This window comes from Scyliorhinus canicula, chromosome 26 (assembly GCF_902713615.1).
Source record: "Scyliorhinus canicula chromosome 26, sScyCan1.1, whole genome shotgun sequence".
Lineage (NCBI taxonomy): Eukaryota > Metazoa > Chordata > Chondrichthyes > Carcharhiniformes > Scyliorhinidae > Scyliorhinus > Scyliorhinus canicula.
The window spans coordinates 19,147,479-19,175,046 of record NC_052171.1 but is presented as its reverse complement, the minus strand read 5'-3'; the positions used below and the strand labels follow the sequence as shown (position 1 = coordinate 19,175,046).

Here is a 27,568-nt window from a genome sequence, read left to right as displayed (position 1 = left end):
TATAGAATAACAGATACCCGGGAGTGAGTTACAGACTGGAATCTAATCGAGGGGTTCGGGGTGGTTTATATATAGAATAACAGATACCCGGGAGTGAGTTACAGACTGGAATCTAATCGAGGGGTTCAGCGTGGTAGCCATCCTAGGAAAGCCCAGCTTGCCCGCAGGATGTCTGTCTCAGTGAGTTTTCAGCTGGGAGAAACTCCCTGAGACCAAATGAAACCCAGCACCGTGCCGTTGATTAGCGGGATGATTCTCGGGGGTAGCCGAAACACACCCCAAAGCGAACTTAATGTTTTGTGTCTGGTGAATCGTGCCCACAATCAATGTTTCATACATTGGATGTGCAGCGTTACAGGACCGAGAGCACTTTATGGCTCATTGCTTCAGGGTACAGCGAAGTCAGTAGCATAGCAAGCCTGGGAAAGGTCATTGGGTCCATTCTGTCCACCGGTAACTTCCTCATCCCACACAGCTGTACTGTGCCTGTGCCACACAGTGCTTCACTTTTACACAACAGCAGTGAAGCAGGCTAAAACTTCACACTGGGCCCTGTGCCACACAGTGCTTCACTTTTACACAACAGCAGTGAAGCAGGCTAAAACTTCACACTGAGCCAACCAGGAAGGTCGTTTGCACAGTGACTGGCAGAGTTTGATTGAAGAGACAGATATGAAGGAAGTTCTGAAAAGGAGTGGAGGGGGGGGGGGGTTTGCACAGGGGGAGAAGAGGTTCAGAAGCGGCCAGCTGATCGCACATGCACCGCTGTTCGAGCAAAGGGCTAGCAGAATGTACGAGAGGCCAGCATTGGAGGAACACAGCGTTAGTGTGGTGCTGCAGCACCCCCCCCCCCCCCCCCCCCCCCGGGATTTACACAGACGGTGAGGAGTGAGGCATTTGAAGAAGCGGAAGGGAATTTGGGAATCAAGTAACGAGTGGACTAGGAGTGGATCAGCGAGGCCAAGGGTGATTGGTGAACGAGGAGCATTCGATGTGAATTTGGATCTGGCCAGTCAACTTTTCGATCAGCCTGAAGGTTTGGGGAGATGGGCAAGCAGCAGAATTGTTGATCCCGGGGATAAAATATGTCGGGATGAGGCTTTCACAAGCGGCCGACATTTCTGATGCCAGAAAGAGAAGAATCAGAAACTCAGCTTTAAAATAGAATGGCATGTGAACTTGTTTTTTTTTTTTAAAAAGAAGGTCCCACCCATCTCCTCTCTCCCCCATCCTCACTGAGGTTTGCAATGCTATTCTGAAATCTTAAGTAGTCAGACTGAGAGTCAGCACAGAGGCCTCAGCCGGCGTAGGTGAGGGTGTGAAGGAAGTGCAGGCAGAGCACACACTAGATATAATCTAGGTGTCTTTCTACAACAAATGGCAAACAAACACCCACTTGGCTGTGTATCTGCAGAGTCACTTGACTTGCCCTGCAGGCATCGAAACAGGTCCACCTGGCCCTGTGGGGACACCCCTGACTCCTATGGTCGGAGAAGAAATCTCTGGGCTGCAACCCACTCCAATCATTTGAAAAGAAAAAGGAATATACATGAACTGAAACACAGAGCAGGCAAGTGCACCTTGCTTTGGTGTGCGCACGCTGGTCAGAGGCGGGTTACACAGGAACGAGGATGTGGGTTGGCAGGCGTTTGCACAGGCTGAGCCGGGGAGCTCTGCAGACTTGACAGAAGAGAACTGCTTTCGACTCGAAGTAGAGGGGTCGTCCATTCAGAAAAGGGAAACCATGTCACTGAAACTACCTCGGAACGTCTGGGAGTTCACCCTGAGAACAGAGGCCAGCCGAATAGGTACTGTACAATTGGGAGTGATTGGATGACCCTGAATCCATCGCTGTGCTATCCTGCCTTCAGCTTGCTTGACTGCCTGCGCGGGTTAGGAACCAGTTTGAAAGATAAGTGCGCGCATTTCCGACAATGGTTGCCCCCCCCCCCACCCGCATCCAATTGAATCACTGTGTGAAAGCCAAGGGAGATACCGAGGGAGACTCGTCGGGGCTGGGGAGAGTCGCAATTCATGAGTTGAAGTCAATTCCAGGCCTTGCTTCACCAGGACCCAAAGTTTTTAAAAAAAAAGTTTCAAGTACCCAATTATTTTTTATTCCCAACTAAGGGGCACTTTAGCACAGCCAATCCACCCATCCTGCACATCCTTGGGTTTGTGGGGGTGAGACCCACGCAGACACGGGGAGAAGGTGCAAACTCCACAGGGCCAGTGACCCAGGACCGGGATTCGAACCCGGGTCCTCGGCGCCGTGAGGTAGCTGTGCTAACCACTGCGCCGCTCCCAGCAGGACTCAAAGCTGTTGGGATTTAGTGACCATTTCCGAAAGTGTGTGTGTGCGTGTGTGTGTGTGTGAGACAGGATTGGAGATTGTTGGGTCACAATGCTGCTGTTGTTTATCACAGTGAGGTACCGTCGGACCTATAATCAGACACTTGTTTCCCGACCCACCACTCAACCCCCGACACAGAACTGAGGAGAATGATTTGGGGTGAGCAATTGCAATTTGACTTGTCCCGTTCCTTTTGTAAGGGCGAACTGTCCGCCTGTCCACGCATGGGGGAAAAAAAAAATGGAACACCACTTCCAGGCGAACACACAGGGGTCAGTTCCCCTGTCACCCTATCCTTCAACTCCTTTCTCCGTCACTGTGTTTATCCAGACTCCACATTCTCTCCACTCTCTGGGTAAAGAGGTTTCTCCAGAATCCCCCATTCCCATTTATTAACGACTGTCGCCTATGTCTGGCCCCCTGTTGCTCAAACTCCTTCTCTGCTCATTTCATTCACTTCTCCCTGCTAATCCTGGCAAACCCACCCCACAAGTTAAACATCACTTGACACTCGCGCAATCACGACACCGAGCTTCTTTCAGCCGGAACACTTAAGACTCGCTGCCTGGCCAGCATTCCGTGAGTTAATCCAATCTCAGAGTGCGGGTTGGAGATCAGAACGTGTCAAAGCAAAATCATTCAGGATCCCATTCCTCACCACCCTGAGTATGATGGGCAGAATGGCCTCACCTGTGTACCCCCACCCACGGAACTCCTTCTTGCAGGCCTGTCACATCTTGTGCATGCCCCTCTCCCAGGACCTCGCCGCTCTAGTCTTCTGGTCTCACTTCCGTCAACTCGAACTCACCCGAAACTTGCTGCCCGTTCTCAACTCGCCCCAAACCCATTCACGGACCGGACTTTGAATCCCAATCCAGCGGCATCTCGATTTTTAAAATTCTCATCCTGGTTTTCAAATCCCTCCATGACTTCAGCCCTCTGCTTTCCTTCCAAACTACCTTTAGGCCAAGCGTTTGATCACATGGGGAAACCTCTCTCTCTCTCTCTTCCCCCCCCCCCCCCCCCCATCAACACACGCACATTTCAGAACTCCACCAAAGCTAGAGCAGGGCACAATGGCCTCCCTCTGCACTGTATCATTTTTTACTTCTCTGTGAGCAGAGAGGAGGCTAAATCAGCAACAACCAGTTCTAGTTAGAGAGATTGAATAAACTCGGTTTGTTCTCACTGGAACGACGGAGGTTGAGGGGCGACCTGATAGGTGTCTACAAAATAATGAGGGGCACAGACAGAGTGGATAGTCAGAGGCTTTTCCCCAGGGTAGAGGGGCCAATTACTAGGGGGCATAGGTTTAAGGTGCGAGGGGCAAGGTTTAGAGGAGATGTACGAGGCAAGTTTTTTTTACACAGAGGGTATTGGGTGCCTGGAACTCGCTGCCGGAGGAGGTGGTGGAAGCAGGGACGATAGTGACGTTTAAGGGGCGTCTTGACAAATACATGACTAGGATGGGAATAGGGATACGGACCCCGGAAGTGTAGAAGATTTTAGTTTAGACAGGCAGCATAGTCAGCGCAGGCTTGGAGGGCCGAAGGGCCTGTTCCTGTGCTGTACTTTTCTTTGTTCTTTCTTTGTTCTTAGAAGAAGGAAATTGAGTCAGACAGAGAAAGGGAAGGCGCCCCACAAGTCCGTTTGTGCTTGCTGAATTTGAATGATAATTCTGATGCAATTTCTCTTTAATTGTACTTGTGTATCAGGAGTGGGGTATACATGTGGACATTACAGGAGGACACATTACAGGAGGAATCGTGTGCAATGAATAGAAATGTGCATCGATGTTTAAAAATAGGGAGTTGATCATTTAAGACAGAGATGAGGAGAGTTTCTTTCCCTCAAAGGGTGGCGAGTCTCTGGAACTCTTCCTCAAAAGGCAGCGGAAGCAGAGCCTTCGAATAGTTTTAAGGCCGAGTCAGATAGATTCTTGATTAACAAGGGGGTGAAAGGTTATCGGGGGAGGCAGAAATGTGGAGCTGATGCTGCAATCAGATCAGCCATGATCTTATGTTGAATGGTGAAGTAGGCTCGAGGGCTGAGTGGCCTACTCCTGTCCCTAATTAAATATGGGCAGTACAGACACAATAGTGTGTGATGTGTATAATTGTGAATTGTTACAACACCCTGGGCTAGTGTGTGATCAACTCCAGCCCCACTTACACCAGAGTCACAACACAAGTGAATTCACCAATAATTCTTATCAAAATACCCAGTGTTTGGCCCTTGGCTGCCCAATAATTACAGTCACCTGGTTTGTAAGTTCAAACACAATTACTGTTTATTTATTTATTTTTTACTGTTTATTTATAACAAGAATTATGATGAATGATGCAGAAAATACAACTGGTTAACTATTAACTAATTCCTAACTCCCCACTTTAAATTGCCCCCCCCCCCCACCCCACCCTCTACACACACACACACAAGACAGACAAACACGGAAAGGTGGGAAGGGGTAAAAATAATAAGGGGAAAAAGAGTTTTTGTTTCAGATGATGTTTTTTAGCACACTTTCCTTCACAGCAAACTTGCACGTTAAAGTCTCTGTCCACAACCTGTAATAGAACAAAGAACAATACAGCAGAGGAACAGGCCTTTCGGCCCTCCAAGCCCGCGCCAATCACGTGTCCTATGTAGACAACCACCTGTGCCCTTCTATACCCCGACTGTTCATGTGCCTATCCAGATAAGTCTTAAAGGTCGCTAACATATCTGCCTCAACCACCTCACTTGGCAGTGCATTCCAGGCCATCACCACCCTCTGTGTTAAAAACTTTCCCCCGCACATCTCCACTGAACCTCTCCCCCCTCACCTTGAACCGGGCCCCCTTGTAATTGTCATTTACACCCTGGGACAAAGCCTCTAACTATTCACCCTTTCTATACCGCTAATAATTTTATAAACTTCTATCAGGTCGCCCCTCAGCCTCCGTCTCTCTAGGGAGAACAATCCCAGTTTATTCAATCTCTCCTCATAGCTAATACCCTCCATACCAGGCAACATCCTGCTAAACCTTTCCTGTACTCTCTCTGAAGCCTCCACATCCTTCTGGTAGTGCGGTGACCAGAATTGGACGTAGTATTCTAAATGTGACCTAACCAACGTTCTATATAACTGTAATGTAGGGCAGCACAGTGGCACAGTGGGTTAGCCCTGCTGCCTCATGGCGCTGAGGTCCCGGCCCTGGGTCACTGTCTGCGGCGTTTGCACATTCTCCCCATGTCTGCGTGGGTTTCGCCCCCACAACCCAAAAAGATGTGCAGGTGAAGTGGATTGGCCACGCTAAATTGCCCCTTAATTGGAAAAATGAATTGGGTACTCTAAATTTAAAAATATATATTTTACTGTAACGTAATTTGAGCTTTTATACTCAATACCCCGTCTTATGAAGGCAAGCATGCCATATGCTTTCTTTACCACCATTTCTACCTGTTCTACCACTTTTAAGGAACTGTGGGCCTGCACGCCCAGATCTCTCTGTGTCTCGATGCTACTGAAGGTTCTGCCATTTATTTTATAGCTTCCACCTGAATTGGATCTACCAAAATGCATCAGCTCGCATTTGTCCAGGTCAAATTCCATCTGCCAATTTTGCAGCCTATCTGTTGTATTCTCTGACAATCTTCATCACTGTCCGCAACTCCTGCAATCATAGCATCACCCGCAAACTTGCTAATCAGACCCGCTACGTTTTCTACCAAGTCATTTATATATATTACAAAGAGCAGAGGTCCCAGTACTGATCCTCTGTAGATTTATTCATCCAGGTCCTCTGCAATGTCAGTGGTACAGCAGTCACATCCACAGAGAGAACAGCAAGTTCTGGTCTTTGTTTTCAGCCTCCCCTGCAGGGACTAGGTATTCTCTCTCTCCGGTAACTTCTGAATTCTGCTGCTTGACCTAAAGATACATGTTCATTAATCATCCATGGGTCAAAATGATAACGGCAAAATTAAAGGGGAAACAGGAAATAAATAGGAACTACCCTTACAGAATATTACAAAGAAGATAGCACGTGATGTGGGTGCAGCGTGTGTATGCTCTTTACACACCTCCGTTTTAATTTGCGCTAATTTGTACATAAAAAAGGACAACATATCAGGTTGGGAAGTGTGCACTGCAAATAGTTCCAAATATTTACATTCCTTTATTTCCAGCATTTTCAGATTCCTCTTCCACTCTTCTGAAATGGAAAACTACAGGTGGAGAAGCTTTGTGTTACTCTTGTTGCACGCGTGTGTTCTGACGAATTTGCTGTCTGTCTCCTGGAATTCTTCCTATTCCTCAACCTGTCTCCTCTCCAGGCCTAATACTCCTGAGCCTTGTTTGATGAAACTGTCAGGGCTCAAAGGCTGTCACAGCCGGACTCCCCAACCCTGATTCAATGCTCTCACCCTGCCCATCTCCCGCCATTAATCCTGCTGCCCACGTCCTGCCCTGCGTTGGTTCGCACGAAAACCCTTCAATCCCATCCTCACTAACGTATGCATCACATCCCAGATCACTTCAAAATCCTGGTCTTCGTCCGTCCACAGCCCACCTCTGCAATCGCCTCGCCCAGCACTCCGTTTGTTCAGTTTGATGGGTTGAGCATGTTCAGAGTTAGGCACCGCAGAGGGGCAACGGCAAGTGTCAATTAGACGGCATTTGAGAATCGGAACCCCAGCTCACCACCAACCGCAGCCACCAAAGTCCCACCGCCAGACGGAGAACCAAGGTCTTCTTCAAGGTGGTTGGACAGGTGAGTAAAGTGGTCAGTAAGGCTTGGGCAGTACATTTGACAAAGAGTCATTGGACTCGAAACGCTCGCTCTTTTCTCTCCCGACAGATGCTGCCAGACCTGCTGAGATTGTCCCGCATTTTCTCTCTCGTTGGGTAATACTTGTCTTTATTAGCGGAGGCATGGAATAGGAGAGCAGGAAGGTTATGTTACAGCTGCAAAAAAAAAAAGAAAACCCGAGTGTGGCCCACAACTTGAATACTGCCTGGTCGCCGCACTTCAGAAATTGGATTGTACCAGAAAGGGTAGGAAGGGAATTTGGGAGGATGTTATCATTTAGTTACGAGGGAAGCTTGGATAGATTAAGAGCAAGATCATTCCTGTCACAGGTCCCCAGTTCAATCCGCATAGTAGCTTTGCAGAAACGTTCTGATTGTTAGTGTATCAGGTGACTTGTGGCAGCCAATTTTTGATCTGTCTCTTGTATATGTTTTTTAAAACAGTGATTGAAAAAAAGGAGTTCAATACGTCTGTGCTTCTGTCCGTATGGAGTTTGCACATTCTCCCCTTGTCTGCGTGGGTCTCACCCCCAACAACCCAAAGATGTGGAGCGTAGGTGGATTGGCCATGCTAAATTGCCCCTTAATTGGAAAATATTAAAAAATATAATATGTCTGTGCTTAGCTGGCGAATTTGTAGGTAGCTCTTACTCAGTTCCAGTTTCTAATCGTCATGACAACAGAGTAGATAAGAAGGTCCTGTTTTCCGTCTGAGGGGTTCAGGCCCACGCGCACAGATTTAGGGGACAAGGTGATAGGTTTAGAGAGGATTCGATGGGGAGGTTTGTTCACCCAGAACATGGTGGGGATCAGGAACACCCTGTTTGAAGTGAACTGGGAGGGATGCGCAGAGGAAATTAATTCCAATGATGCTTCTCCCCAATCTTGGCATTGCCAGTGGCACCAGTGTCACACAGGATGATGAGGCTGAATGTTGCTCCAGATGGATGACACAGCGCACCGAGAGAGTGAGGGACGGAGTATTCATCCAGGGATAACACTGCCGAGTTCAGGGTGAAACCGGATGAAAGCTAACCGATACCAAGTATGTCTTCACAAAGAGAGAGATGTAGCTCTTCGGCCAAGGTTGAACATTTCGGGATGACTGAATGATCAACCTCATCATCATTTATCTTGTGATTGGCACATCACAATGCCCCGGGTTTGCTGCAATACATTTCCAATGAAGATCGACGCTCACCCACATAATTTGAGTAGAACCATCCCTGTATGAAATGTTCTTTGCCCGAGAGGTTAATCCTAGTTAAACCCGAAAGATCCCACCACACCCCGCGAAGAGCTGCTGGCAGTTCTCCCCAGTCAGCCTCACAGCCAACAACCCGCCAACATCTGGCCACCATGACTTCAACGTGTGAAAATTCGCCACTATGTTTCCGGAGTTCCAACAATGACCCGAGACCTTCAAAGTACCTCATTGGCCAACTCTTTCTTAAATCAGTACTTGTCCTTGCTCAGTGTGTGGGATAAATTGCCCCCGGCAAAGCTGAACAGCACTGAGAGACCCTGTCCCAGCCCTAAAAGCATGACGCCCAACCTTAAAGAAGTCTGTTCCTGCCCCGCTTACACAGAATTGCACTCTCGCTATCCATCATGCAATAGGCTACTATTACCGGAGGGCCATGCTCCCCATGAACTACACGGGGTGTGTGGTATTCACTCATGTTGCAAACACGCTGGGGGCAACATGGGGAATGTAGAGGGACGATTGCTTGGGGGTGGCACAGTGTGTGTTAACAAGGATTCTGAGGGGGGGGGGGGAGATCAGGTGATGCAGGCTCAGGAACAGCAGCATCTCCACGGCTCTGGTACCACTCATCTTTCAGCCCTTCATTTATTTTGGTTGCACATAGTTCGCTAATCCGGGAGTGAATACTCCATAGTACGTTCCGAGAACATTTATCCTGCGACATCCAGGTTGATATCCGATAAAACTTTGAGATAATCTGGCTGGTACCTGGGCAAGAGAAATCCTGCACTTAATGGCCTCCTGCTCCAGAGGCAGTATATTGATGAAAATGAAAATGGCTTATTGTCACGAGTAGGCTTCAATGAAGTTACTGTGAAAAGCCCCTAGTTGCCACATTCCGGCGCCTGTCCGGGGAGGCTGGTACGGGAATCGAACCGTGCTGCTGGCCTGCTTGGTCTGCTTTATAAGCCAGCGATTTAGCTCAGTGAGCTAAACCAGCCATCTCTGACCGAGCTCCTGTTTTTCCAGAGTTTTTACTGGAGGTCCCCCTGGAGGTCCCCCTGGAGGTGTCCCCCCCCCCCCCCCAGTCTAGGTGCTGGAGGTTTGACCCATCTTTGCTCGGGGTTAAACCCTTTACTGCATACTTTCAGATGCAATTTGATCTTTTTCTCAAATTATTTAGAGGGCCCAATTCATTTTTTCCAATTAAGGGGCAATTTAACGCGGCCAATCCACCTACTCTGCACATCTTTGGGTTGTGGGGGCGAAACCCACGCAGACACGGGGAGAACGTGCAAACTCCACACGGACAGTGACCCAGAGCCGGGATCGAACCTGGGACCTCAGCGCCGTGAGGCAGCAGTGCTAACCACTGCGCCGCCGTGCTGCCTCAGAATTTGATCTTTTTCACTCAGTCAATTCCCTCTCTGACGTAAGCTCCTCCATCCTGTGCGAAGGTTTATGCTCGGGGTTCGTCATTTCATATGCAGTAAAATACTGGAGCCTTGGTTGAAAGTAAAGGGAGTGTGGGAGAAACCCTAACTGTTCCTTGTTGAGGGAGATTCGGGCAGCAGGGTAGCATGGTGGTTAGCATAAATGCTTCACAGCTCCAGGGTCCCAGGTTCGATTCCCGGCTGGGTCACTGTCTGTGTGGAGTCTGCACGTCCTCCCCGTGTGTGCGTGGGTTTCACCCCCCACAACCCAAAGATGTACGGTAGCATGGTGGTTAGCATAAATGCTTCACAGCTCCAGGGTCCCAGGTTCGATTCCCGGCTGGGTCACTGTCTGTGTGGAGTCTGCACGTCCTCCCCCTGTGTGCGTGGGTTTCCTCCGGGTGCTCCGGTTTCCTCCCACAGTCCAAAGATGTGCGGGTTAGGTGGATTGGCCATGCTAAATTGCCCGTAGTGTCCTAATAAAAGTAAGGTTAGGGGGGGTTGTTGGGTTACGGGTATAGGGTGGATACGTGGGTTTGAGTGGGGTGATCATGGCTCGGCACAACATTGAGGGCCGAAGGGCCTGTTCTGTGCTGTACTGTTCTATGTTCTAGATTGGCGCACTGGATTCCTTACTGACCCATCGGACTGTGAGGAGTTTAAGGTTTGCGAAATAAAAGTTGTACGAATTCGGGAACAAGCAGAATAGATACCTGGCCAAAAGGCCGACTGCAGGACTACCTCCCTCAGTGCTGGGTGTCGTGTTATTCACCCTGGGGCAACACAGACTGCAACACGATGCAGTTAAGCGATAAAGCACATACCAAACATAGGCGTTGGTTCAATAAGATTTATTGAACTTCAGTAACGAAGCCACACAGCTGCCTGTGGGTTGACTCTCTACTACTCTAAGTAAATTAACTCTAACTATCTAGACCAGGCTAGCTCTGATCCACGTGTAGAAGTTGCTGAATAATTTGTACACCCTGACTGTCACTACAGTTGTCACCAGTGGAAAGAGGCGGAGTGCTGATGCCTCGTGTTTTTTATAGTTGGAAGCCCCCTCTGGTGTTCTGTCTGATGATTGGTCGTGTTCTGTTCTGTATGTTGATTGGCTCACCTGGGTGTCTGTCACTGCCTGCTTTTGCCTCATGATGTGCATGGGTGCAGATTACGACACTGGGTTCCAAGGGTAATAGAATGATAAAACAGAGAATGATAATAGAATGACAACAACAAAGCATGTCAGGGTTTCTATGCTGACTTATACAAAATGGGCCAGTCTGTGGATGCACTGACACTTATCGAGATCTTCTTATCTTCCTTTGAGCTCCCATCAACCTCCGAGGACCAAGGGTGGTCCGGGTTTGGATGAAAGCTCCTATTTCGAAAGGGGTTTGGCCAGGAGGGAACTCCACCCTGGTAAGGCCCCAGGGCCTGATGGTTTGGGATGTGAATTTTACAAGGAATTTAAAGACTTGCCAATGGATCGGCTGTAGTCACTCATTTTTAGCCGGTCTGCTGCTGCAGACACTCCGTGAAGTGAATGTTTCCTTTATCCCGAGGGAAGGCAAGAGTCCTGAAGGGGAGTGTTCTTCCCGTAGGCCAATGCTGCCCCTGAATGTAGATTTGAAATTGTTGTCCAAAGTGTTAGCGCAGAGTTGAGAGGGAATTCTCCCACTCATCATCCAGGGCGATCAGGTGAGGTTCATGAAAGACCGGGACTCATAAGAACATAAGAACTAGGAGCAGGAGTAGGCCATTTGGCCCCTCGAGCCTGCTCCGCCATTCAATGAGATCATGGCTGATCTTTTGTGGATTCAGCTCCACTTTCCCGCCCGAACACCATAACCCTTAATCCCTTTATTCTTCAAAAAACTATCTATCTTTATCTTAAAAACATTTAATGAAGGAGCCTCAACTGCTTCACTGGGCAAGGAATTCCATAGATTCACAACCCTTTGGGTGAAGAAGTCCCTCCTAAGCTCAGTCATAAATCTATTTCCCCTTATTTTGAGGCTATGCCCCCTAGTTCTGCTTTCACCCGCCAGTGGAAACAACCTGCCCGCATCTATCCTATCTATTCCCTTCATAATTTTATATGTTTCTATAAGATCCCCCCTCATCCTTCTAAATTCCAACGAGTACAGTCCCAGTCTACTCAACCTCTCCTCGTAATCTAACCCCTTCAGCTCTGGGATTAACCTAGTGAATCTCCTCTGCACACCCTCCAGTGCCAGTACGTCCTTTCTCAAGTAAGGAGACCAAAACTGAACACAATACTCCAGGTGTGGCCTCACTAACACCTTATACAATTGCAGCATAACCTCCCGAGCCTTAAACTCCATCCCTCTTGCAATGAAGGACAAAATTCCATTCGCCTTTTTAATCACCTGTTGCACCTGTAAACCAACTTTTTGGGACTCATGCACTAGCACACCCAGGTCTCTCTGCACAGCAACATGTTTTAATATTTTATCATTTAAATAATAATCCCGTTTGCTGTTATTCCTACCAAAATAGATAACCTCACATTTGTCAACATTGTATTCCATCTGCCAGGCCCTAGCCCATTCACTTAACCTATCCAAATCCCTCTGCAGACTTCCGGTATCCTCTGCATTTTTCGCTTTACCACTCATCTTAGTGTCGTCTGCAAACTTGGACACATTGCCCTTGGTCCCCAACTCCAAATCATCTATGTAAATTGTGAAGAATTGTGGGCCCAACACTGATCCATGAGGGACACCACTAGTTACTGATTGCCAACCAGAGAAACACCCATTAATCCCCACTCTTTGCTTTCTATTAATTAACCAATCCTCTGTCCATGCTACTACTTTACCCTTAATGCCATGCATCTCTTGTAACAATGTCAGGAGATTATTGAATGTTATTCGAATCTGTCTAAAACAGGCGTTTAGCCTGGTATGGAGGGAAAATCTTATGAGGAAAGGCTGATGGACTTGAGGTTGTTTTCGTTAGAGAGAAGAAGGTTAAGAGGTGACTTAATAGTGGCATACAAAATGATCAGAGGGTTAGATAGGGTGGACAGCGAGAGCCTTCTCCCGCGGATGGAGGTGGCTAGCACGAGGGGACATAGCCTTAAATTGAGGGGTAATAGATATAGGACAGAGGTCAGAGGTGGGTTTTTTACGCAAAGAGTGGTGAGGCCATGGAATGCCCTACCTGCAACAGTAGTGAACTCGCCAACATTGAGGGCATTTAAAAATTTATTGGATAAGCATATGGATGTTAAGGGCATAGTGTAGGTTAGATGGCCTTTAGATTTTTTCCATGTCGGTGCAACATCGAGGGCCGAAGGGCCTGTACTGCGCTGTATCGTTCTATGTTCTATGTTCTATGTTAGATGGGTTAGTGATCTCCTTCGGCACGTGGAAAGCTTTTGACCGGGCAGAGTAGAGTTATTTATTTTACACCCTGCAGAGATTTGGGTTGGGAGGGGAGTATGTGAAGAGGATTAGGTGCTTTATAAAAGCCCTCTGACGGCAGTGTTTATAAGTGGTTATAGGTCTGGTGAGTTTAAACTCCAGTGAGGGACGAGGCAAGTATTCTCAGTATTGTTGCCATAGAGCCCCTGGTGGAGACAGTCAAACAGGATCCTTCAATGTTTGGGCGACATTGTGGAGACAAGCACCATAAGAACACACTTTACGTGGATGACAGGTTGCTGTTTGTATCTAGGCCGCAAGTTTGTGTTCCCGCTCTTATTGACGTTGTGGCCTTTTCTCAGGTTATAAAATTAGTTTTACAAAGTATGAGGCTATGCCCAATGGGTGGGTTCAGAGTGAAACCACCCCCCCCCCCTTATCTAATTTCCCATTTAGGTGGGCCCCCTCAGGGTTCACTTCCCTGGTTACCCCCCCCCCCCTCCTCTAAGCAGTTCTCTGGGGCAAATCCCCCCCCCTCCCCCGAAAAGGAATTTGATGGGATCTTTAATTTGTTTGTGTGCTCTAACAAGGAACCTCGCTTGAAGTTGCCCGAGTTGCAGCTCCCTAGCTCCAAGGGACGAGGGGGAGGGAGCCGAATATTCAAATGTACCAATTAGCCACTCATCTTCCGTCTTTAATGTCAGAGAGGACCCCTCCTCGCTTTGGCTCGGCATTGAGGCAAGCCAGTCTGTGTACTTACAGTCATTAGGTCTCTTCCAGATTGGTCGACTGCATTCGCTGCTCCCAATGTGGTCTCCTCTGTATCGGAGAGACCAAACGCAGACTGGGGATCGCTTTGCTGAGCATCTTCGGTCTGTGCGCATTCAGGACCCTGACCTTCCTGTTGCTTGCCACTTTAACAAAAGACCCTGCTCCCATGTCTGTCCTTGGCCTGCGGCAATGTTCCAGTGAAGCTCAACGCAAACTGGAGGAACAACATCTCATCTTCCGGTTAGGCACACTACAGCCTTCCGGCCTGAACATCCAATTCAACAACTTCAGATGATCAGCCCCACCTCGACCCATTTGTTTTCATTTCATTTTAACTGTCTTTTACCATTTCTTTCTTTCTTAATATACATTTAATTTCCCCCCCCCCCCCCCCCAATCTTATCCACCTTTCCTGCACCTTTCTCCTCTTTGCTTCCCCCTCCCCCCACACCTACAGTTCATCCTTTGATGTTAGTTTCCCTGCTGTTTGACCTTTCACATCTTTTGTCCTCTCTGGTGGCTGCCATTAACACTCTTTTCCCCTTGGTATCTGTGACCATTAGCACCCAGTTTCCCTGGGTTTCTGTGGCTATACAGGGGGCCTCACGGTAGCAGGGGCCTCACGGTAGCATGGTGGTTAGCATCAATGCTTCACAGCTCCAGGGTCCCAGGTTCAATTCCCGGCTGGGTCACTGTCTGTGTGGAGTCTGCACGTCCTCCCTGTGTGTGTGTGGGTTTCCTCCGGGTGCTCCGGTTTCCTCCCACAGTCCAAAGATGTGCGGGTTAGGTGGATTGGCCATGCTAAATTGCCCATAGTGTAAGGTTAATGGGGGGATTGTTGGGTTACGGGTATACGGGTTACGTGGGTTTAAGTAGGGTGATCATTGCTCGGCACAACATCGAGGGCCGAAGGGCCTGTTCTGTGCTGTACTGTTCTATGACTCATCTTTCATTCTCACTCCACAGTATAAACATTTCCCACTCTCTCTGTCTGTTAGCTTTGACAAAGAGTCATCGGACTCAGACTCTTTTCTCTCCCTACAGATGCTGCTAGACCTGCTGACATTTTCCAGCATTTTCTCTTTCGTTACTTACAGGCCCTGTTGTTTTACAGGGATTTCAAGGCTGGGCCCTGTCAAGTGTGAGAAGCCTATAATTATCAGCCCTCTTTAGGGGGAAAGGATGGTCCATCAGTTTTAAAGTCCACTCTCTATCCCATTCAGGGAAACCCAGATTACCCACCAGGTCCCATGGGCCATGGATTTGATACCTGGAGGGAAAGAGGCATTTGTAGGCCCAGATACAAGTTCGGTGGTGATTCCCTGTCATCGTTTGATGCCAGGAATTTGATATCCTGAAACGCTCCTTCTTTAATCATCGGCAACTTAGAGACTGGATCCTTAATAAGACAACTATGCTTCTTGATGCTTCCGTCTCCCTGGTGGAAAAATAAATCCTGATTTCTGCAGAATCTGAGCAATGAAACCAGCAGGTTGAGTGACACTTTCTGTCTTAGATCCTGCGTAAGTATATTAAGAACCTTGCGGTCTTGGGAGAAAGACTTGCCAGTCACTATTGATGAGGAGACCTGGGGTAGTATATGGGAAAACGCCAATAAAATTTTAGTATGTAAAAGAACGAAGGGGGCTCATTTCAAATTATTGCGCCATCCACATATCACAGCAAGCTTGAGACACAGGTTTGATCCTGCTACATGCTCAATGCGCCGAAAGTGCCAGGGAGCCACGGGTCACCACATGCAGTGTGTGGGGTACTGTGTCAAAATTCAACCCGATTGGCCTGTTGGACTTAAAGGGCTTGAGAGGATATTCGGTATGGTCTTCAAATTTGATCCTTTATTCCTAATTCTGGGGCTACTACATAAGAGAATTATTGACGTTTGTGCAGACAGGCTCGAACGCCTGTAACGGTACCTGTGCTACCTGTAGCACGGTAGCATGGTGGTTAGCATAAATGCTTCACAGCTCCAGGGTCCCAGGTTCGATTCCTGGCTGGGTCACTGTCTGTGCGGAGTCTGCACGTCCTCCCCGTGTGTGCGTGGGTTTCCTCCGGGTGCTCCGGTTTCCTCCCACAGTCCAAAGATGTGCGGGTTAGGTGGATTGGCCATGCTAAATTGCCCGTAGTGTCGTAAAATGTAAGGTTAAAGGGGGGTTGTTGGGTTACGGGTATAGGGTGGATACGTGGATTTGAGTAGGGTGATCATTGCTCGGCACAACATCGAGGGCCGAAGGGCCTGTTCTGTGCTGTACTGTTCTATGTTCTATAGGCTGTATAATATCCGAACCTCTGTGCCATGGAAAAATGTCCTCTGCTCCTGGATTAGTGACAGATCAGAGGGTTAGATAGGGTGGACAGCGAGAGCCTTCTCCCGCGGATGGAGGTGGCTAGCACGAGGGGACATAGCCTTAAATTGAGGGGTAATAGATATAGGACAGACGTCAGAGGTGGGTTTTTTACGCAAAGAGTGGTGAGGCCGTGGAATGCCCTACCTGCAACAGTAGTGAACACGCCAACATTGAGGGCATTTAAAAATTTATTGGATAAGCATATGGATGATAAGGGCATAGTGTAGGTTAGATGGCCTTTAGATTTTTTCCATGTCGGTGCAACATCGAGGGCCAAAGGGCCTGTACTGCGCTGTATCGTTCTATGTTCTATGTTCTATGTTCTAAGTGTCCTTCTATTCAAAACTGGCATAAAGTCATCATGTAATGCAGCCAGATAGAGTTCCTGGCTTACATACTCAAAGTTGCAGATATTTTTTAAAGAAGGAGTGTCTGGGGACATTGAATACTGAAAAGTATGGGGTCACTATCTCAAATATCTCGTCTCCGCTGTGTCTAATACATAAGTCATGTAGCATTGAATTGTCGTACTGAATTCTCTACACCTGAAGGTGGCTTATTACTTCATTATACCATGTTTACATTGCCTTATCCACTTCCCCATCCTCCAGCTTATCTGTTGTATGATTGGAGGCATTAAGGTGAAGAACCAACGTTTTGGCGCTCCCCTGTCCTTTTCTGTATCTATGAACGCAGAAGTAAATGTTCTGCGCTGTACCAGGTATTTCTTTGAAGGTTTGTTGCATTATTTGTAAAAGTGGATAAAACTCTGACAAAAAATTGATGCATTAAAAAATTCTTGGATTTACATTTTGCCCCAATATGTCAAACAGTCTCCTTGAGGATTGAGACTGTCGATGATTGTAAAAACCCCCTGCTGAAGATGAAGTGTTGTTTTCCCATTCCCACCAGCGAGCTGTCATTTCTGACCTCCATTCCTGGCCCCATAAAGGTGTGGGACTCAGGCGGAGGGGGGGGAATGAAAAGTCAGGTGCTTTCCTAAAATTACTTCGGCCTTCGAGCTGCAAGACAGTGAGGAGCAGCTGGCAAGATGCGTTTTGTTTGCAGATGCCGTTGACCTGGTGAATCAACAGTAGGGCGGTTTTGTAACAGGATGTGGCTTTGTGATAACACAGCGCTGTTGAAGCAACTGCTACAACCTTCAATGAGAAACGGTCTCCATTTTCTCATTTTCATTCAGCCCCTCTGAGATCTCCCTCCGGCACTTAGAAAGGAAGGCCTTTATCCCTGCATTCCTGTTCGTGTCGAATCCTCGATGGTGAGCAGAGGGCTTCTTAACAGTCAACTGTTTCACCGCAGCCCAATCTACACAACAAGAGGGATGAGAGGTAGGAGAGGTAGGAAGCCACGTGAGGGAGAACCTTAAAACAAGAGGAAATACTTTGGGTGCTTACTGGACCTGTTATTCAGCGCCATTCGTTCCAGTAAGATTAAATACTAACAGGAGGATCTTGACATAGCAATCATGATGAATTACTCTCATAAGTCGTATACCAACACATACCACACACACTCCAATGTACATATGATTGGATATATTCACACAGTGCAAGAAAAGTATATAACTGCAATCAAGTTAGTGCAATCATTTATTTGGACAATTTGCATCTGTCATGTCTGTAGACTGGCCGAAAGAAATGATGAAATGCAGGACATCTAGTTTAAATAATTTATTATCCAACAGCTACTTGATAAAGATAACTCGAATAATAAACTGCTAACACTAACTGACTATTGTAGGGCTACGGCAAAATATGTCTGTCCCTCAGCGCGAACTGCTCCCAACTCCCCAGCCACATGGTCTCGTGGTGGGTTTACACTGCCACCTGGTGGTCGGAGGTCATACATGATGTACAGAACTGCTTCATGCACATCGTCACAGCATCTGCTCAACACTTATTAATTGAATGCTGCCCCCTCCCCATCGCTCTGGTTATCACCCATCCTGGGCTGTCATTCTACAGGCAATGATGACCCTCCAGTACGTATCCGAGTTCATGTGTCAGCCCGTACACTCTGTCAGTGTACTGTGGGACCCAGGGACGTCTCACCGCCAAAGGTTGAGGACTGTTTTCAAGGCTGCGTTCCAATCCCCGTAGGGACTGATAACTTGCTAAAAGAGATTGGGACTCCCAGCGGTAGGCTTTGGAAAAAAAAAATCATGCAGCAGCAGCAGCATTTCAAGTTTTAAGTCTTTGAATGTAACAAACTAAAAGCAACATCGACTAAACATTTCTTCGTCAACAATTAATGCTCTTGAGCGACGCAAGACATCCCTTATTGGTAACTAAATGGAACCAACATCCGTATGCCACACTTATTCAATGCAGGATGCTCTCCACAGGATTCCAGTCTTTCCAGGGGCCAGCCCAATGAGCTTGCTTCTACCTGTTTCATCGAGTTGCAATGTTGAAAGCCATTTCCCTCAGTCTCCTGGGAGACCCTGAAGTGCGGACCAGCAGCAAGGTTGATTCTGATGATTCCTTCCTCCCAAGCCCCCGGCCACACCAGGACTAATCTACTCGAGTCCTCCCAGTTTCCACTGGTACTGTCCTTTCGAACAGCTGAGCCCCAGTCTGCCCAACCACATCCTGTCCGGTTGCCAATGCGCAGACCTACTATCGACCATGACAGCATCACTCTGTTGCTCGAGTCGCCTGACAGGAAGGAGGATGCCCAATGCTGAGAGCAGCTTTCAACCCTGGATCTCCAGCTTCAGCGAGCCTTTGCTGAGGTTTGTGTGTGTGTGTGTGTGTTTGTGAGGGGGGGGGGGGGGTGAAGGTGAAGCTGTGTCTGAGGTTTACTCCACGATGAAGTATCATGATGGGAGGGCGAAACACACATTCCTCACTGAACAGTACACACCGGCAGCTGTTCTGTGGGGTGAAGTGTGGACTGCAGCTGCCTTACGCCTAAAATGAAATGAAAATCGCTTATTGTCACAAGTAGGGGCAGCACGGTAGCATGATGGTTAGCATAAATGCTTCACAGCTCCAGGGTCCCAGGTTCGATTCCCGGCTGGGTCACTGTCTGTGCGGAGTCTGCACGTCCTCCCCGTGTGTGCGTGGGTTTCCTCCGGGTGCTCCGGTTTCCTCCCACAGTCCAAAGACGTGCGGGTTAGGTAGATTGGCCATGCTAAATTGCCCGTAGTGTCCTAAAAAGTAAGGTTAAGGGGGGGGTTGTTGGGTTACGGGTATAGGGTGGATACGTGGGTTTGAGTAGGGTGATCATTGCTCGGCACAACATCAAGGTCCGAAGGGCCTGTTCTGTGCTGTACTGTTCTATGTTCTATGTTCTAGGCTTCAAATGAAGTTACTGTGAAAAGCCCCTAGTCGCCACATTCCGGCGCCTGTTCGGGGAGGCTGGTACGGGAATTGAACCGTGCTGCTGGCCTGCCTTGGTCTGCTTTCAAAGCCAGCGATTTAGCCCTGTGCAAAACCAGCCACAACCAACCTCCAGAAAAAGCCCCAGTCTGCATCTGTTCCGGTAATTCAACGCAGCAGATGTGAGTGGGCTGGTTCGGGGGCGAGGGGAAAAACACGGCTCACATCGGGTTACTGAAGCAACAAAAATAAGACTTGCATTTTCGAGCACCTTTCTCAACTGTCAGATGTCCCCAAAAACACTGTTCAGGTGTAACCACAGTTGCAATGTGGGAAATTGGGACCACCGTTAAGCACGCAGCAAAGCTCCCACAGCACATGGCAAGATAATCTGATGAAAGGTTCATGAGCTGAAACGTACCCTCTCTCTCTGCACAGACACTGCCTGGCCCGCTGAACATTTGTCTCTTTTATTCTGCTTTTGCGAGGAGAATCGAACGCAGAAGAAAGAGCGGTTATGCTTCAGTTATGCAGGGCGCGGCGAGACCACAGCTGTAGCACTCCACACAGTGTTGCTCTCCTTCATCAGTGTGAAGATGCAATTCAGAGAAGGTCTCCTGGGTGGGCTGGCTGAGCAGGTGGAGCGGATTCAGGCCCATACCCACTGGAGTTGAGAAGACCTAAGAGGCGACTTGATCGAAACTGATGAGATCCTGAGGGGGTATTGACAGGGTGGAGGTGGAGAGGATGTTTCCTCTTGTGGGGCAACGTAGAACGCGGGGGTCACTGTTTAAAAATAAGGGGTGGCCCGTTTAAAACGGAGATGGGGTGGGTAGATTTTTTCTCCGAGGTTGGTGAGTCTTGGGTACTCTCCTCCTCAAAAGGCCGTGGAAGCAGAGTCTGTAAACATTCTTCAGGCTGAGTCAGATGGATTCTTGATTGACAAGGGGGTGAAAGGTTATCAGGGTTGGCAGGAAGTTGCAATTGGATCAGACGAGGTCTTATTGAATGGCGGAGCAGGCCCAAAGGGGCCGAATGGCCCACTCCTGCCCCTGATTTGAATGCTTTATCTCTTGGTTGAGGGGGCGAGGTTGAGGAGCGAAGTTTTGCCATGTCAATGCCCTCCTCCACAATGGCACAAGTCATTATCCATCGATGTGAGACAGCAGACAGGGCCCTTCAGTATGAGTGTACAGCAGCTCCCACATCACTGCGGGTGTCGACCCAGGTAACACACTCCAGTCTCTGGAGTCGAACATCAACACACACCCTGCTTCATGGTTGGGTTGAATTCCCAGAAACGGAATGATGGTGTGAGACTCAGCTGGTCATGTGGGTCATGAAGCAACAGTGCAGCACTATTGGGCTCAATGGCCTGTTTCTGTCCCATAAATCGCAATGATCTCAGACTATCTCGGGCCGAAGAGAAATCCAATCAGAAAGAGAGAGAGAGGATTCCAGATTAACGCTGGAATTTCCCCCGAATACCCCCATGGCAGCCTGGCTGAAAGGGGAAGACACACACACACAGCAAAGCCAAGGAGGAAATAAAACGAGAGAGGAAGGAAACAGCCGAGAGCTTTGTCTGCATTCTTTGTTTGGGTTTTATTTTCAGAATTTAGAACTTTTGGTGATTTACCTACTTCTCTCTAATTTACTCGAGGCTGCAGTTTTCACCATTAAAAAGACTTGGTGTCAAACGCAATGGAACGGAGCCCAAAACAGATTGGATGCAGTTCTTGCAAAGAAACGTGGAAAATAGGAGCAGGAGATTCGGTCCATCGAGCCTGCGACGTCATTCAGCGTGGTCCTGACCAATCCTAACACCCCCCATACTCCCCCCAGAACACTTTGATGTCTTTAGCGTGCACAAATCTATCTGTTTCCTCCTTCAAACCTGTCCGAATTTTATACGTTTCAATGCGACCCCAGCAGGGTAGCATGGTGGTTAGCATAAATGCTTCACAGGTCCAGGGTCCCAGGTTCGATTCCCGGCTGGGTCACTGTCTGTGTGGAGTCTGCACGTCCTCCCCCTGTGTGCGTGGGTTTCCTCCGGGTGCTCCGGTTTCCTCCCACAGTCCAAAGATGTGCGGGTTAGGTGGATTGGCCATGCTAAATTGCCCGTAGTGTCCTAATAAAAGTAAGGTTAAGGGGGAGGTTGTTGGGTTACGGGTATAGGGTGGATACGTGGGTTTGAGTAGGGTGATCATTGCTCGGCACAACATTGAGGGCCGAAGGGCCTGTTCTGTGCTGTACTGTTCTATGTTCTATGTTCAATTCTATTCTATGAAATGAAATGAAAATCGCTTATTGTCACAAGTAGGCCTCAAATGAAGTTACTGCGAAAAGCCCCTAGTCACCACATTCCGGCGCCTGTTTGGGGAATTCTGGTGAGTACATGCCTGGTCAACGCAATCTCTCCCCATGTGACCACCCCTGCCATCCCAGCAATCAGTCTGACAGAACCTTCCCAGCACTCCCTCTCTGGCAACCTTTGTGAGACAGCGGAGACCAAAGCTTCATCTCATACTCCAGGTGTGGTCTCAATGAGACCTTGCGCAGCGACAGATAGACATCCTTTCTCTTTGTGATGATCGGAATACCTTGCCCCTTTAAGAGGCTTGGAACCGTGGGGGACTCCGCCTCTGGCTACGCCCCCTGGGAAACAGTACTTAAGATGAGACTCCATTTTGCGAGCACACTTCTCATGGAGGCTGCCATTGTTCACTGCTTATTAAAGCCTTTGATTACTGACCTAACTTTCGTGTCGTAATTGAGAGTGCCTCACTCTTGCACTCAAATCCTTTTGCAATGGAGGCCAACAGACCATTCCTAACCGCTTGCTGTGCCTGGGTGCATGTTTTCAGTGATTGGTGTACTGGGACACCCAGGTCCCTTTGTACGTCAACATGAACTATAAGGTTCAGGGTGGGAGATATAGGAGGGATGTCCGAGGTAGGTTCTTTACTCAGAGGGTGGTTAGGGTGTGGAATGGACTGCCTGCTGTGATAGTGGAGTCGGATATTTGAGGAACTTTCAAGTGGTTATTGGATAGGCACATGGAGCACACCACAATGACACGGAGTGGGATAGCTTGATCTTGGTTTCGGACAAGGCTCGGCACAACATCGAGGGCCGAAGAGCCTGTCTGTGCTGTACTATTCTATGTTGTATGTTCTGTGTCCCAATCCATCACCGTTTACACAATACTCCGTCTGTCTACTTCTCCTCTCAAACTGGATAGCTTCACTTGTGAGACCGCGTCTGAGACATCGTTGCCCAGCCACTCAACTTGTCGAATCGCCTCGAAGCCCCCTTTACCTCCTCCTCGCCACTCGCAGTTCCATCTGGTTTCGTGCCTTCAGCAAACCTGGATTTGATTTGAATCGCTCGCCCATATTGTTGATGTACATTGTGAATAGCTGGGCCCAAGCCCCAGGATCTCAGAGGTGCCCCACGAGTCACCACCTGCTACTCCGTAAATCACCCATTTGTTCCTCCACTCTGTCACTGCAGTGTATCGGCTCCCTGGAGCAAAGCAATGGGATTAAGAATGACTTGATAAACATTGACTGATCAATACTTTGTGAGATTATCAAATTATATAGCGTCTGTAAAAGGGTAGACAGTGTGGAGCTCAAACAATACTTTCAGAGAAACCAGGATATGAGAGTCCCTAAAAATCAGACCGATCTCAGCCAGTTCCTTTATTCCAGAGAGGGTGGCCCTGTGCCAGGATTGTCTGGAAGTAGCGTTGGTCCAGGCCAACACCCTGGGCTAACTGAGGAAGCAAACACTACTGTGATGACAAGTCAAGTTGCTCTTCTGAGAGGATCAGATTCAATGGGGCAACACAACAGAGTGTTCATGCTCGAGAGGATGTGAATCAGAGAGACAGAAACAGATAGAGAGAGAGAGGGTGGAGAGAGAGCAACAGAGAGTGTCAGAAAGAGACAGAGAGAGGAATACAGAGAGACAGAACCAAACAAAAAGAGTGGAGAGAGAGTGACAGAAAGAGAGAGACAGACAGAGGAGAGAGAGTGACAGAGAGAGAGAGACAATAACAGATAGAGAGCGGAGAGAACGACAGAGAGTGCCAGAGAGAGAGAGTGGAGAGAGTGCGAGACATAGGGAGTCAGAAAGAGGGAGACAGAGGTAGAGGGAGACAGAGAGAGAGAGAGAGGGAGGCAGAGAGAGAGGGAGATAGAGAGGTAGACAGACAGAGAGAGGGAGACAGAGAGAGATACAGAGAGAGAGAACGGAGAGAGAGAGAGAGAGACAGAGCAGAAAGAGAGAGACAGAGAGAGAGATAAAGACAGAGAATGACAGAGAGAGGGAGACAGAGAGAGATTAAGTGAGGGAACTCGAAGCCTGGGGCCCAGGCAGTGTAGGCATGGCCACCAATAGAGTAACAATGGAAAGCAGGGATGCTGAACAACTCCACAGATGCTGTCAGACCTGCTGAGGACCTGCCCAGTATTTTCTGTTTTCCATGCCAGAATTGACTCGTCTGTCATCCTGAGGAATTCCAAATTTAGAAGCAGAGTAGGAAGTTTGGAATGAAAAGGGGCGATGGAAACGTTTCTCCGCAGTTCACATGCTGCAGAGCTTCCTGTCACTGATGATAGTGAAGGCACCTGAAAAGGTGCTTTCTATTTCGAGCAAGCACTTCCTGTGTGTGCGCCAGCTGTGGCTCTCACAGCCCACTGACAGATTGGAAACATATCAAGACCAAAACCACCAACACGATCAGCTTCCAAACCCCCCCAAGGAAGACGCCGTCGTGGCATTTGCAAATTAAAACCCATTGAGGAGAGGACAAGCTGAGTGAAACTGTGAGTGAGGAGGGTTTGTCCCTCTCCACAGGGGAACCATCACAAGATCTCCTTGAACACAAGCTGAACTCATGTGGTGCCTGCGGAACCCCAGTTCCAGGAAACCAACCTCCATTCATTCAGTGAAGTGACCCAAATTGTTTCGCAAACATAGAACATAGAACATAGAACAGTACAGCACAGAACAGGCCCTTCGGCCCTCGATGTTGTGCCGAGCCATGATCACCCTACTCAAACCCACGTATCCACCCTATACCCGTAACCCAACAATCCCCCCCTTAACCTTACTTTTTTTAGGACACTACGGGCAATTTAGCATGGCCAATCCACCTAACCCGCACATCTTTGGACTGTGGGAGGAAACCGGAGCACCCGGAGGAAACCCACGCACACAGGGGGAGGACGTGCAGACTCCACACAGACAGTGACCCAGCCGGGAATCGAACCTGGGACCCTGGAGTTTAGCATTCTCTCCTGCAGGACTTTGTAAACCCACGTCTCGGTGCAACGGCTTTTATGTTCAGAGGGAGGAGGCGGGAGGACCTGTCGGACAGCTGTCTGCACCGATAATGTAGGTTCTGGAATCAGAATGTCCACAGGTCGACTTGCCTTTCATTTCTCCCGATACCAACGTGCAGACAGATGGTGCGAAATTTTTTTAATCGCCTTTCTGTTGCAAAGCAATGACCCATCCTGCTCCCCAGCAGTGTTTATCGAATCGGATTTGACAGCCAACCTTTGGAGGCGGGACGGCGAGAGTTCTTTGGATTGGCTGCGGAGACGAGATGTCGAGTTGTCATGTGAGAGTACCTTTAAGAAATGGGTGTTTGTCAGTGATGTCAGAGTGTGGGTGGAGCTGGGCTGTCTGTCCGCTTTTACTTTCGCTTTGGGTTGTCTGATACAGGGTGTGTTTTAGTTTCGTTTTGAGAACTGGATAGCTACAGTCACAGCCAGAAGGGGGATTAATCTCACCCTCTGCAATCTAAAGACTGTCTCCAGATCCTTTGGTGATTTGAAAATAATATCTGTTTCTGTAGAGAAGTTAAACCTGTAAAAGGGTTCTTTCTGTCTTATGGATGTAGCAAGGAAAGATTAAGAGTTACTTATAGAGTACTGTATTCTTTGGGGGATTTATTGGTGTTGATAGTTTTTTTAAAAATAAATTTAGAGTACCCAATTAATTTTTTCCAATTAAGGGGCAATTTAGCATGGCCAATCCACCTACTCTGCACATCTTTGGGTTGTGGGGGCGAAACCCACGCAAACACGGGGAGAATGTGCAAACTCCACATAGACAGTGACCCAGAGCCGGGATCGAACCTGGGACCTCGGCGCCGTGAGGCAACAGGGCTAACCCACTGCGCCACCGTGCTGCCCCCTGGTGTTGATAGTTAAGATGTTTACTGTGGGTTTATAAAGTGTGAACTGGTTTCATAAATAAACATTGTTTCAATTTAAAAGTACTGTAGATCTCTGGTGCATCACACCTGTCGAGTGGGCCCGTGTGCTCCCCATAACCACAATCTGTTCAAAGTCGTGGGTCAGGTGAACTCCATGATACACTTTGGGGTTCTCTAAACCCTGGCCCACAACAGAGTAAATTGGGTCTGTATTCTCTGGAGTCTGGGAGGATGTGAGGCAATCTCGTTGAAATATTCAAGGTTCTGAAGGGGCTTGACGTGGAGTGGTGGAGGAGAGGTTGTTTCCCCTGGCTGGGGTAGGGGGGGGGGGGGGGGGGGTGGCACAGTCCCAGGTTGAAGGATTGCTCATTGAGGAGATGCGGAGGAATTTCTCCATTCGGAGGGATCTCATTCAGCATAGAGGTGGAGATTGACCATCTCTCTCAGGGAAGCTGGGAGGACTGGCTGGGTGACTAGGACTGAAGACACTGATGTTTATTGAACGACCGAACAAGGCCCAAGGATGCCCTACTCCCGCTGCTACTGTTAAATCTTTTCCCGTTCACCGTCGTGGGAATTAAATGGTTCGATATAACATCACAAGGTGCATTAATGAAGACTTCCGTTTAAAAGGCACCTTTCACAACCTCGATGTCCCAAGGTGCTTTTCAACCTTTTGGAAGGGTGCCACTGTTGTGATGTAATAAACCCGTGTCCAGTTTGTGCACAGCAAGCTCCCACAATCAGCAATGTGATAATAAGTGGTAGCATGGTGGTTAGCATAAATGCTTCACAGCTCCAGGGTCCCAGGTTCGATTCCCGGCTGGGTCACTGTCTGTGTGGAGTCTGCACATCCTCCCCGTGTGTGCGTGGGTTTCCTCCCACAGTCCAAAGGTGTGCGGGTTAGGTGGATTGGCCATGCTAAATTGCCCGTAGTGTCCTAATAAAAGTAAGGTTAAGCGGGGGATTGTTGGGTTACGGGTATAGGGTGGATACGTGGGTTTGAGTAGGGTGATCATTGCTCGGCACAACATCGAGGGCCGAAGGGCCTGTTCTGTGCTGTACTATTCTATGTTCTAAGTGGGAAATCAGTCTCGGTGACACGAGTTGAGGAATGAATATTCCCAACCTGCTGTCTCACTGCCATAACCGTGCAATATCTGACTGTCAGGCAGACCGACATCTCGCTGGGCACCAGCCCTGACAGATGGTGCAAACAAGTGACATTTCGTGAAAACTTTGACTTGACATCTTCAACATCAAAGCCGTTTCCATCCTTAAACTTTACAGTGGGTCTCCAAAACCAGTTTAGAAGGCCGTATCATTTGAAAGGTGGCGGCGGCGGGGGGGGGGGGGGGGGGGGGGGGGGGGCATGCTTGAGGGGTAATCAGTGATGAATACATTCACTCCAAAGCCTGTCCACAGACCAGCGTCACAATCCCTCATTTGCTTTTTGAGAATTATGTTGAACCATGTGGTAGGATGACTCGGGGTATTACGGTACCTGGGAGTGTGAGCTGCTATTGGTGTGAAAGGCTCGCTGCCCATTGGCCCAAGTGTTGTCTTCTCATTGGTCGAGAGGAAGGTAGCTCCGCCTACGAGGCGGAGTATAAGAACCCGTGTTCCCCAGCAGCCAGGTCATTTCTGTACTCCTGCTGCTGGGCAGACTTCTTGT

General features: G+C 48.6%; 1 protein-coding gene across 1 annotated transcript in view; it reads left to right on the top strand.

The window, feature by feature from the left end:
* The first annotated feature begins 1,687 nt into the window (after positions 1-1,687).
* Positions 1,688-27,568, top strand: part of arhgap25 (Rho GTPase activating protein 25) — a 63,322-nt gene continuing 37,441 nt past the window's right edge. The window contains exon 1 of the mRNA XM_038785632.1: positions 1,688-1,808. Coding sequence (XP_038641560.1) covers positions 1,745-1,808 — 64 coding nt within the window. The 5' untranslated portion in view covers positions 1,688-1,744. The remainder of the gene's footprint in view (positions 1,809-27,568) is intronic.